Consider the following 13290-nt stretch of genomic DNA (forward strand, 5'->3'; position numbering starts at 1 on the left):
TATTGCAACAATTTGACTCTAGATGGTGACATGATATGGGCTTCTATGACAGTAACCGCCTTTGAATGTGATTATGTCCAAATAGAGAAAAGAACCCCTAATTTTGTCTTATGGTCTAAGAAATTATATGTGTACATTTATGGCAAGAGTGTGGGCTGAAACAAATTACAAACCACTGGTGACAACTGCAAGGAAGGGGTTAGCAAACACTCCACCCAGACTCCAGAGAATGTGTTTTAACACTGAAATGAGAACTGTGAGTTAAATTAAATCATTTATGTCAGTCAGGTCAAAAACAATTGGCCAGTTTCTGATGCACATGCCTCTGCAGAAGATAAATCTCTAAAATGGAGCCATGCAATCACACAGAAGAGGTCTTTCTTTAACCATATTCTTTAACCATTCTCTAAGAAGAGAGGTTAGTTGTCTGTTTACAATGGAATTCTGTTTAATGGTTCTAAACAAGGGCTACATGGTGAAGTTTATCAAGATACACGAAAAGGGTAGAGGGTCAAGTTTTATATTTTCATTTTTTTTTTTTTTTTACCAGGCGGTTTCCTCCCACAGTCCAAAGACATGCAGGTAGGCTCATTGGAGACTCTAAATTGCCCATAGGTATGAGTGTGTGAGTGAATGGTGAGTGAGCTGACACCGTTTTGACATGCAGAAGGAAAAGTGAGCCTAGATGGGTTTAATGCTGATTGTCTGAACGTGTTTTCTTGCCTGTGGTAGATGAAAACATCCAGCGTCAGAAGGGGTAAAGATTTGGTAAAACAATTACGATTAAATATTGAATAAGTCGCATATTTCAAATGTTAAACTGAAGATCTGTTAAGGCATGCGCACTGCTTTTTCTTTTCACGCTAGTGGGCAGACATCTGCGAAGTCGTATCGCCTGCAGTATTCGCTTGACTTCCGCGTCTTGCTTGTTGACAAGGAAGTTAGAAGTCTTAACACGGAGGCACTGCAATGGTGAGATAATTTACTCAGTTCATAAATTTAATTCATCCTTAAACATCGCTTTTGTCTGAGGACCATTCTGTGTCAATACCTAAATATCACTCGTTTAGTAGCTGATGAAATACATCTTATTAATGTTAACAGAAAGCGTATTAGATCTTTATAATGCATTGTTTCACAGTTAGATGTATTAAAAAATATTGTCTGTTGCCGGTTGCTCCTAGAAGCAATTGCATGGAATATAGTTTGTAAAGCATGGCGCCGTACTGGTGGCTGGCTATTGTTTTGCCGATGAATGTGCCGTAGTTCGCTTACTAGCAGTAGGTTCACAGCGTAGTTAATCGGCTAGCAAGGTGACACGTAGTAATCTGCTCGTTAATAGGAGCGCCTGGAAACTGCTTACAAACGTGTTCACGGTTAACGTTAACAAATTCGTTTCTGTTCTCCTGCGGTTGTGTTTATTTGTTCAGACTAGTCGCGGTTGTGTTTATTTGTTCAGACTAGTAGGGGTTGCTATTAAGATTACTGATGATGTGTTAGGGATGGAGGAAGCTTTTAATTTGTGCCGTCTGCAGGTAGTCAACACTAGTTGCGGGTTGATGGCTCACACGATGAGCTGCAGGTTAGTGAACCCACTTCCTAGGGGTTTTGAGATAAGTTCTGCATCTGATTGCTTTTTAAAAGCGGTCCGTCTGGCGCGTGACCTGTCCGTTTATCATTCTTTGATGTTTTTCAGGCGAGAGGACCAAAGAAGCACCTCAAGCGCGTGGCAGCGCCGAAGCACTGGATGCTGGATAAATTGACCGGGGTTTTCGTAAGTCACAAACGGTGGTAAAACATGTCTTTTTGTCAATCAGTGCTAGTTTAGTCCAATTTATGTACAAATCAAATTTTGCATGTAGTCATTAAGCTGGTGATCTTATCAGCAGTCAGATGCTGATATTATATTTCTCCAAGTTTTTTAAAGAGATAATTCACTTTCTGGGATATTATAGAAAGGAAAGACGGGAGCCCGCACTCTTAATGAACAGATTATGAATGTCTACACAACAAAATCATTTTCATTTTTATTCCTATTTGGACAAAGCGAAGAACTTCAAGACACTGAGGACTTAGGCCGAAACATGTCTGTTTCTGTCCAAATAGGAATAAAAATGAAAATGATTTTGTTGCGTAGACATTCATAATCTATATCTATTCATTAAGAGTGCGGGCTCCCGTCTTTCCTTTCTACGATTATTTATGAGAAGCCAACGCACCATTCAGTTGTTATATAGCCTAGTTTGTTAAAAACGTCTTTGAGGCATGGGTTGGTAATTCTTTCTTTCTGGGATATTTAAAAAAATGTTATTTTATTATTTTTGGCTTTAGTGTATATTTTTATTGTGACAGTTTTTGAGCGTTGAAGAATATTTTGGGTACTTAAGTTTCTGATGATGAGCCAGCTTTACATTGGCTGGTATAGGGGCAATTCAGATGTTTCTGATCTAAAAACACAAAATACAATTTGAATAACTCCAAAGCGAAGACTTTTTGTAGACTCTCATAGTCGGCTGTGGACAGTGTCCACACACACGGGGATGATGAAGCTTAGTGCACACCATCCGCGTGGTGCCCCCTGCTTTTGGAGCCCACACTGTGCCTTTTTTCCCCAGGCCCCCCGCCCGTCCACGGGCCCACACAAGCTGCGCGAGTGCCTTCCCCTCATTATCTTCCTGCGGAACAGGCTGAAGTACGCCCTGACTGGAGACGAGGTCAAGAAGATCTGCATGCAGAGGTTCATCAAGGTCGACGGGAAGGTCCGCACCGACATCACCTACCCCACGGGTTTCATGGGTGAGGCCCGGCGAGACACTCTTGAGTTTTCCCAGAATTCCAAGCATCATCTGTCGACCTCAACCATCCTTGCGCTATGCGCATTTCATGCAGATTCTTGTGGGGACATGGTTTCGCTGAAATGTTAGATATTAGCTAAGTAGTCGCATGGTCACTGGGCGACCTTTGTGAGTTATCTTGCTTCTCTACCAACAACAGCTTTGTGGAAGAAGTGGAAACTCCACACCTCAGGATACACAATGGACATTATTTGGGTGCATTATCTGTGCAGCTGAGTGTGTGACGTTTGTGATCCAAGATCAGGTGTCTGCGGTTAATTTGATGCAGTCTCTGATGGCTCTAAGGTTTTATGATTGCACCTCTCAACTTAACTGCTTCTACTGCTATTGACAAGTGGATGCATACAGCAGTGTTTCAAAAATACATAGTCTTCTTTTACTTTTAAGATACTTTTTTTTGTTCCTTCAGAAGCTCAGAAGCTCAAACTGCACCCCAGTGAGCGCAAATTATCAAGGGAGGTGTCGCTTGTACGTAATTGTTCATTCATGGACACACAAGCTGTTTTGGCTTGTCGAGTGGATGAAAGGCTCACATCACTTGCCGCACTGCAGGACCCATCTTTAGCTGTCTGTCTCACTGCCTGTGCTGAACGTGCTGGCAGGAGACCCAGAATCTGCTGTCATTAACTCTCCAGGCAGGGGGTGCCAGACTAAGTGTAAATGAGTTTTAGTATAAACTCCCACCAGCTCCCGAACAGTGCTGGGATTGGATTGCACTGGGCTGCCTTGTTAGGTGTTGTTTTGTTGAAAGTACTCCATTGTCTTTGCATATGGGGCTTTGTTATTTCTGATTTGTGTGAAGTTCTTAAGAAAAAGTTGTGGTTTCATAAATGTTCTAGTTTTAGTACAGAATTGGTTTTATTAATATTCTGATTTGAGTAAAGAGTGGGTTTAATTAATGTTCTGGTTTGAGTAAAAATTGGGTTTATTTCATTCTCTGGTTTGATTTAACAGTGTGTTCAATTAATGCTCTGGCTTGAGTAAACAGTGGGATTAATTAATGCTCAGGTTTGAGTAAAGAGTGGGTTTAATTAATACTTTTGTTTGAGTAAAGACGGGGTTTAATTAATGCTCTAGTTTCAGTAAAGTGGGTTTAATTAATGCTCTGATGTGAGTAATGCACTAGTTTGAGTAACGCTCTGTGCACTTTGGTTCCAGATGTGATCAGCATTGAGAAAACCGGAGAGCACTTCCGGTTGATCTATGACGTCAAGGGCCGCTTCACTGTCCACCGTATCACAGCAGAGGAAGCCAAAGTGAGGACGGGTACCAGGGTTCATGGGGTCACAGCTGAACGAGATCGTTTTTAATGTTATGTTTACATTGAATTACATTATGTATAAGTATCATTATGTATCAGTACCAGTACTTCATGTATTCATGTGTCAGTCTCTTCTCTGGAGTGACTTACAATGCTTTAGAACATGCATTTATGCAAATTATTTATATGTGTAATTATGCCAGGCCTGAATTACAACACTCACAAAGCAGGCAGCATATGTGTAACATGACAAAAACACCAAACCAAATTAGCTATGCAAAACAAAAAAGCCTGCAGGGAAAATGGGAAAGCTTTCAGGGGCCCTGTTACTGGATAGGGCCCAAGAGAGGACAGCAGTGTGTGTGTGTGTGTGAGGGAGTGAGTGTGAGAACAATGCCCCCCACCCCCCGGTTCTCTGTCACAACCCCCCACAACCAATAAACAGAATGTTATTCTGCTTATTCATGTTAAATCAGGGCTCTAAAAACATGTTTTCCAAGGAGCACATGCTCCTAAGTTGAGTAATTTGTGAGCACAGAAATACATGCCAATTAGTACAGTAAATGTGCGCCTAAATTATTTCTCCAGTTACCACACGTCGGTTTTCAGGCGCAAATGCTCCTAAATGAGAGCGCTGTATTTTTCTGCTCTGCTTGCAGTATAAGCTCTGCAAGGTAAGGAAGCTCATCATCGGCACAAAGGGGGTTCCGCACCTGGTGACGCACGACGCCCGCACCATCCGCTACCCCGACCCCCTCGTCAAGGTTAACGACACCGTCCGCATCGACCTGGACAGCGGCAAGATCACGGAGTTCATCAAGTTTGACACGGGTGAGCGAAAATACTCCACGATCGCTGCCACGGCAACGGGCCGTTTTCACTGGGTTTAACGCCTGGGTTTTCATATAATGCTATTTAACTTGTGATAGGGGTCCCCTGAATGCTTTTCAGCCTGGGTGGGGGGGGTCCCTGGATCAGAAAAGTTTTGGAAAGCCCCTGGTTTAAAGTAATATCATTTATATAGTTCTGTATTTAACGTTGCTTTGTTCACCGCTCCTGCTGATCCCGCCTGTTCTTCTGTCTGTGAGATTGCACTGCTTGATGTGATTTATTTCATGTTCCTCTGGTTTCTGGCCTGCCAGGAGTCCTTCAGTAACCTTTCTAACACGCCCACACACCCCGTCACAAGGCCTCATGTGATACTGTTCTGCTCCATTAATCATTTCTGTATGTCGCTCTGGATACGAGCATCTGCTTAGTGATTGCGATGTCATGTAGTGATCAAGTGATTGTCAGTCAGTGCGATGTCATGAATGAATTTTCACAAGCGAGCTTTGGTTTTGGAGACACATTATTTCATGCTCCTCCTGTGACTGTAAGCTGCCATCCATCCAGGTGCTCTGCCATAACGAGCCTAAACCCCCGTGGTAAATCGCCATCCGGCAGGTGACCTCCGACCTCTTCACCCCTGTGAGTGTGGCACCTCTCATATGCGTGTGATCTGCAGGTAACCTGTGCATGGTGACCGGTGGTGCTAACTTGGGGCGGATCGGCGTGATCACCAACAGGGAGAAGCACCCTGGCTCCTTCGACGTGGTGCATGTCAAAGACAGCACTGGAAACAGCTTTGCGACCAGACTGTCCAACATCTTCGTCATTGGCAAGGTGAGCCAAACCACAGAGCAGAGGAGAGGGGGAGTGTGCATATAGTACACCTGGAGAGTGTGGGTAGAGTCTGGTCTGGAGGACATAGTTATAGTATAGGTGGAGGGCGTGTAGGTATAGTACAGGGGTGATAGGGTGTAGGTATCGTACAGGTAGAGAGAGTGTAGGTGCAGTGCCGGGGTCAGAGAATGTAGGTATAGAACAGGGGTGAGAGTGTTGGTAGTAGGTGTACTCTTGGCTGAGAAGGTAGGTGTAGGTGAGCTTGTGAAGTGGATGGAGACCTACTTTTTTAAAATTTGAAATTGAAACATAGGGGAAAGATGAGGACATTAAAACTGGAAGTTTAAGTTCATAGATTGAAAGCCAGACAGAATGGGTGTATAGTGAGTTCAGACTTGATGGGTACGAGTGATTTAAAGCTGACTCACACCCCCCCCCCCCCCCCCCCCCCCACAGGGGAACAAGCCGTGGGTGTCCCTGCCGCGCGGGAAGGGCATCCGGCTCACCATTGCTGAGGAGAGGGACAAGAGACTGGCCGCCAAGCAGGGGAGCAGCTGAGCCCCACACCACTGACGTCAAATAAAACTCTATTTATCCCCAGCACGCGCGACTCTGGAGCCTTATTCAATGGGATGGGGAGGTCTGAGCTGGAATGGAGGTCAAAGCTCTGTGTCGCCACAAAGTGGAACTGGTTCAGTCCTAGTGTCACCTGTCAGAAGGAGAGCCCTGATTGGATAATGCCTGATGGGTCTGACCTATTGAGGGAGGCCTCTGCTTACGTCTGTGCTCCTGTAGCCTTTGCTCGTATTAACATCTGGCTGGGGTTGTACTGGAGATTGAATATCACCTCTATATTGTGATCTCTCCTCTGAGACCCATGTAAGGCAGTTTCAGGAGGAACTCCTTCAGATTATGTGGAAATTGAAGTGGCTCTGAATCGCTAGAGCCAGAATTCCACAAGAATTGTGGCCGGTGCCCAAACTGTTTCAGTGGTGCTTTATTTCTCCTGTATCTCCACCCTTTTACCCATTTTTAGAACTGGAAATCCTTCCATACGTGTGTGTGTGCGTGTGTGCACGTGTATGTGTGTGGATTGTAGTCATTTTGTGTACACATTTATGGGTGAGTGTACTGTCTAGTGTGGGTGTGTGTGTGTGTGTGTGTGTGTGTCGTACCTGGGTTCTTGCCATCAGGATCCCAAGTACCGCCCACAAACACCAATACACACACTACTGAACACAGACAAGCATGTCTACACCCTCCAGTGTGTGTGTTGTGTGTGTGTGTGTGCATTCATATCAGTGTTCGTAGTGTAATGTGTGTGTGTCTGTGTGGTGTGTCTATACATATACATATGGGTCTGGCATGTGTATGTGATGTACTTTTTATTCCTGAGGCCATATGGTTCCTGCTGAGGCCTGGTCACAGCCTGGTCTTCCTGCGGGCAGGGCAGCAATAACACACCCTGCAGGACCCCACCGCCTGAGACGCCCTGCAGCCTGCTATTTCAGGAAGCGCGAGCATGTGGACCACGCACTGATTAGGCAGTGACTACCTGTGTAATATTCCTGCTAGTGGAAACCATGTATGTGTGTGGGTTTGGGAATGTGCTCGTGGGTGTATGTTTGCTTGTGACTTTGTGTGCGCGTTACACACTTGATTCCCTCGGGTTTTGGAGCCGTGACTAAGAAGCCAAGTGTCTCCCTCCCACTGACAGGCTGTGGCGGTTTGAGTGTTACACTCCTGCAGATCAGTCATAGCCAGTGTGTTGCAATACCTTTGTGACAGGGCCACACAACTCTGGTCCTGCAGAGCAAGTGTGTGCGTTGGTTTTTGTTCCAACCGATTACCTTAGTCTTAATTTTCCGTCAACTCCATAAACTACACTGGTTCACTGCAGTACTTTAGCACAGTACAATCATTGGGATGCACTTGCATTCTGTGGCTGTAGCTGGTTAGATATGATTATGATTGGGAGAATTAAAAGCAAAAATTGGCTCAAAATCCAGAAATGGGTTGGCCCTTGTGCACCCCTGCCTTAAGGGGTTTGATAACTATGGTGTCAAATGTGACAAGCAAACACTCTACTCCACAGCATCTGATGTTTTACGTCATTACTTATAGACCAGGATATCACAGGTTAAATATCTCACTCAAAGTCAATTTTGGAGTAGTGACTGGTGATTATATCGCATTTCTCTTAGGCTGTTGGGAAAGATTGCTGATCTAGCGAGCCATGAACACTTTGGGCTTACAAACGGGAAGATCTCTGATTTCTGTTCTTCTTTCATATTTTACTTTGAAGAAAACTTTCGATGAGGGGTGTGGCCCACAGTCCACCCCTTCCTCAGTGGGAGCTTCCCCGTATTCTGTATCCGGAAGCCTACCAATTTAAATGACCGCATTGTATCTCATTGCTGTCCAATCTCGAGCCTGGAGAGCTGTATGTTGACTTTGAAAACTGATTATTGGGGAAAATAATGATAAAAAGCACACCAAGATGGACTATTGATATATATAATCTATTTGGGTTAAACATATTTTAGTACTTTTTTCATGAAATATTTTTCGTACAGCGTTTGCATTACACCAGTTGGCCAGAACGTTCGGTCTTCGAGTCATTACAGTAACGCAGTCCGTGCGCTGTGGTCATTGGGAGATTTATGCGCGCTCTCTAAACACAAGCTGACTAGCGTAGATCTGAACCATACCATTGGAGGTATCCGTTTTGGATGAATGCGCTGTTCTTAGGAACTGGACAAGCAATTCTGATGGAAATAAACGCAAGAAACCAGATTCCACAACTATACTGTGGCTGTAAACTGGCTGCCTGCACTCGCGTCAGATGAGAGGACTTGGGGAGCGTTTGAGGACAAGCACAAAATGCCATTTTTTAAAAGGATAATTGTCCCTAAAGATGTCTGTAAAGCTGACACGAAGAGGCAGCGAGTTATCTTCTCGGATCTGGTGGATGTGTGTGAATTTGCTCTGTGCTCCGTTCTCCGACAGCTTTCGGATTTATCCAGGCAGTCTGTCAGTATCCTGGAGGAGCTGGAAGGGGAACTTGCATCGGTGTGTCTTCGGTCCAGAACGTTGGAGAGCAAAGTTGTCAGTCTGCAAAAACACCTTTCGGTTCTGGTCACCAAGCGGCCACCACTGAGTAAGTTCTTTCAAAAACTATGTCAACAGAAGCCTCTCCGCGACTCAACTGTGTGGTGCATTTTCCGTGTACATAACTGTATAATTAATAGCCATTTATGGTCTTTATGTGTATGAAAGCGTCTGATGAATATAAATCTCACGAATACATAGTCAGATTATGTGCTATATAGGGCCAGATATCGATATGGAAGATGACATTTCTAGGCCTACCCAAAATAAATCGGGGTATTAATAACATTTTCCGTGTTTGAGTGTATCATTCATTCAGTGTTTGCACAAAATCTCCCAACCCCAACATGTAATTTAAGTGCTTTATTATTTTAAAAGTACTACATTTTTGGTTCAGCGCCTCCAAAAAGTTTGAAAAAGCTGCTATTTCAATGATTAAACAAACATTACTTTTTGCTCAATCGGCGCGTGCGAGCTGAAAATACGCATTCTTCTATGTCACATAGCCCGAACAAGTCTCGCAATGCGCATCTTGCTTTCAACCTCTGTGAACAAACAGAACCTCATAGATAACAGTTTGAAGGATATAGATTGTCTCTATGACATAATTGATATTTATTGTTTACGAGATATGTTATGACTTTTTGAGAGAGTCAAAACATTACGCATTACGCATGTTATTTGATACTGATGGTTTCAAGAAGGCTACTGAATTAAGCTTAATAGTTAAATGTATTTGTTACGCCAATTATTTAACAGTTATTTGATTTTCTAGACACAGAAAAGTGTCCTGCGCAAACGTTGGCGGAGACGCCTCGCAGCTGCGCTTGGGTTTTTTCGCCCCCTCTTTAGCAATCATGTTAACGCCACGATTTTTATTATAGGAACGATGCTACAAATAAATGAAATCGAATGTTCATCGGTCTGTTTACTGTTAGTCAACCAGCTTCTTAGGTCAAAGTTTAAGAAGTCCAGGTGACGCTCCAAACTAAATCTAACAGGGCGCCCTCTGTTGTTCTGTTTGTCTCCTGTTTTTCCTGTATTATATTACCTTTTTTAATACATTTAATTTTTGTCAACCCTTAGGGGCTCGTTATGGAGGGAGTCTCTGTTCATGTACAGTAGAATGCGGATTTGTGTACGGCTTTTCTCTGTTCATTGTTCAGAGTTCTAGGAATGTCTGACCAATTGTTCTTAGATTTGAAGGTTTGCCCATGCCAGGGCAGGTTAGGAAGCCACTGTGATGTCACTGGCCGTGCAACATGATATTGTTTAATTCCCTTGCTAGGACACACCACTTTAGTTAGTTTGGGAAACCATAAGAAATACTGGACCATAGGCCTTTCTATTTTTCCATGTGTCTTTAGATAGGTATTTTGTCCATGTATTTTTTGTGTGTGTGTGGGGATATTGGAACAGCAGTACTGTTCCTGCATTTGACGCATGAAGCATGAATTCTATGTGACTGTTAATATGTATGTCTCCTGACTGTTGCATGGAGTAAATACGCCATACTCAGATGCTATCTGTGCAGCAGTTGGCAGGGTTACTTTGAAGGTGGATACAGTATATGGTAATGTCCCCAAAGCTTTGCAGAGCAGATATGATGTGCATAGTAGGGTGTAATATTAACAGGGTTCTTTAATACTCCAAGCTGATGGTAGTTAGGATTAGTTGCTGTCTTCTTTGCTGATCCTAACTATCATTGCCATGGAGACTGTGTACCACGGCAGCACAGGGAAGTGGGCGGCAGCAGTGTGTTTGAGCACATGCCAATGTCTGTATGTGTGAGTGTGCGATTGTGTGTGTGTGTGTATGTGTGTGGGATGCTAAAGTAAATAAATCAATATGTTTCCACAAAGTTGCAGAAATAAATTGCTTCATTTTACCTGCTGAATAGTTTACACAGCTGATGCAGGTACAGTGCATCCAAATAACTAGAGGGAGGAACCTGCTATCTGAAACCCTACATCCCCAATGTGACACTACGGCTGGTTATGGAAAACCCTTTGGGATTCCTGGCCACGCTTGGGAAAGGCACGTATTGGCCATGCGGAGATCACTACACTCAGATACCCCACCAGGATTAGCCAGAGGTTCTGATTGTGCTCCAGAGAACTGGGGGTCAATGATGTTGAGCAAAGAGCAATTTCCCAAAATGGTTTTCTCAGTATGAAATTTAATCTTCCCCTAATATGATTGACTTAATAGTCATTCCCTCTACACTTCACCTGGTATGTGGTGATTTTTTTTCTGTCGAAAATGTGTCAGCAAGGTGAGTTGTGTCAGCAAGGTGAGTTTTCCAATTGGTAATAGTTGAGGTATTCTCTTCTCTTCACCGTACACTGCATTGAGATCCTAAAAGGGGCTGCATGAATATCATCCATTGTAATGTTTTTTTCTGTTGGGTTTCCTAGCTTCTCTCCCAGAAATTAATTTGCGACAACTTTGGGTCATTGCACAGTATAGTGAAATGCTGTGTTGTTGGGACTGTGTGCTTAAAGGTCAAAAGACCTGCTGTCCCTATGTTGGAGATAATTGTCTTTTTTTTACTGTTCACCTGTTTCCCTTATTTTTCATCCAGCATACAGGTTGGTGTATATATAACTTCAGTGGTTGTATACTTGGATGACACATGAAGGGAGCTGAACAAGTTTTATCAGGTCAAATGACTGACTGACTGACTGGACACAATCTATCAGAATTTTTAAAGATGCAAACATTTATTTCAGGTTTGTGCGTGTGGGTACGGTCGTGGTCGGTCGATCCTACGATTTCATTTAGTCGTTTTAATTTATCTATTCTGCGCGTTACCTCAGCGGGCAGTGTTATGTGTCAGAGTCGTGAGCGAGCTGATCTGTCACCATGGAGATGTGCCAGCGGTGGGAAGAGTGCCATAGGTGTGTGGGCACGAGGCCTGGGGTCTGCTGGCACCGCTCTGCCTCCTCCTGCAGGAACAGAATGCCAGCTCTGTGAGTGACCGCTCTCTTGCTCTTCCGGCCCGATGCTGCCGCGAGATATTTCAAAACTCCGCGGCAGCGTCAAACGTTCTTGAAGGATAAAACTGTTTCACTCAAATGCACATCAGGTATAATAGTAAAAAAATAGTTAATGATGTAATTTTGAGTATACCTGACCTCATACACCTGGCTATTTAATCTTGTTATGTTTGATTTGCTAATTGTTCATGCATTGGCAATTGAGTGTAATTAGTTGCAGTTCTGTTAAGCCTTTCAAAGACTTCATTAAAAGTGTGCATTGACCAGTCGGTCCAAAGGTATTTTAGACAGAGGGACAGTCTTTGTCAAGACTAAAACAATAAAACCTGTGAGAGAAAGAGTTGTGGGGAGGACAGATGCTAGAGGTGTGCAAGATTGTCAATGGATTCCAAGATCAACAATCTTATCAAATTACACCAGAGCCACAATTGTTTATTGTGCCAGAAACCACCATTGGGCAAATTTAAGTCCTAGGACAAGATGGTAGGAATATCATAAGGTGCACAACTATAGGCAACAATGGAATTATGCATAAACATGCAGTTGAAAACCCTTACTGTGTCTATTGTATTTTCTCAACGAACTTTCTGAGCTGCTTACAGAAGCACAAGATTCTGTTGAGGGGCAAATCCAGAGTAGCCTTTTTATCATCCAGGATACTGTGAGCTCCTATTGTAGTGCACGCATATTTTAACTGCTTAAGGTAAAGCAGCAAATGTCAATGGTGTTCCTCCCACCCTTTTCACCTTTCCAACTCTGTTGAGGAATTTATCTTGGTATTGGAGAATGTTTCTATTGGATCTTTACAGGCTGCTTCTCTTCAGTACACTAAAGCAGTGGTTCAATATAGCACAATATGAACGTGGAAATTTTATTCTTCGTTGCATGCATAGCTATTTCTGGCATAACGTGGTTTCAGAGAGTAAATAATCCTTCTAAAGCATAAAATGCAGCCAATTAAGAAAAAATTAACAGCTTGTTAAATTTCTGGGATTGCAATTATGGTTGGAACAAAAACCAGCATACACAGGGGCCTCCAGGTCCGACTTTCACTGCACTAAAGGGTCCAGTGATAATATCAGTCCCAAAGCCTGCCAAGCATAGATCCCACACTTCAGACATTTCTAACTTGTCTTCCAACATTGTTTGGCCAACATACTTTTGTGATGTGCATGAAAATGTGTGGCTAGACATAGAAGATAATAAACTATAATCAAGAATCAGTAGACTTTTGTAAGATTCAGGTTTCATCAATCAATCAATCAATCAATCATATTTTATTTATATAGTGCATTTTACAATGGATTTTCATAATACACTTCATGGTATACCCTGACCTAAACCTCCACAGAGCAAACCAAAGGTAACAGGGGCAAGAAAATACTCTGTCAAAGACCTG

At 43.2% G+C, this 13290-nt stretch overlaps 2 protein-coding genes across 3 annotated transcripts in view; both read left to right on the plus strand.

Annotated features, from left to right (window-relative positions):
• The first annotated feature begins 628 nt into the window (after positions 1–628).
• On the plus strand, positions 629–6384 carry LOC118235006 (40S ribosomal protein S4, X isoform). 2 transcript variants are annotated; one of them, XM_035431956.1, is made up of 8 exons: positions 629–757; positions 868–972; positions 1697–1774; positions 2616–2796; positions 4014–4111; positions 4776–4947; positions 5624–5781; positions 6238–6384. In XM_035431956.1, exons 2-8 carry the CDS (start codon positions 970–972, stop codon positions 6337–6339), a joined length of 792 nt encoding a protein of 263 aa, XP_035287847.1. In that variant the 5' UTR covers positions 629–757; positions 868–969; the 3' UTR covers positions 6340–6384. The 2 variants fall into 2 exon arrangements, with proteins under 2 accessions (XP_035287847.1, XP_035287848.1); XM_035431957.1 differs by lacking the exons at positions 629–757; positions 868–972 and adding an exon at positions 1337–1582.
• Positions 6385–7957: 1573 nt separating this feature from the next.
• The window catches only part of LOC118234974 (NHS-like protein 2), a 34633-nt gene continuing 29300 nt past the window's right edge, over positions 7958–13290 (plus strand). The window contains exon 1 of the mRNA XM_035431876.1: positions 7958–8941. Within this exon, the coding sequence (XP_035287767.1) occupies positions 8665–8941 (277 nt within the window). The 5' untranslated portion in view covers positions 7958–8664. The remainder of the gene's footprint in view (positions 8942–13290) is intronic.

Source organism: Anguilla anguilla, chromosome 9, assembly GCF_013347855.1.
Source record: "Anguilla anguilla isolate fAngAng1 chromosome 9, fAngAng1.pri, whole genome shotgun sequence".
Taxonomy (NCBI): Eukaryota; Metazoa; Chordata; class Actinopteri; order Anguilliformes; family Anguillidae; genus Anguilla; species Anguilla anguilla.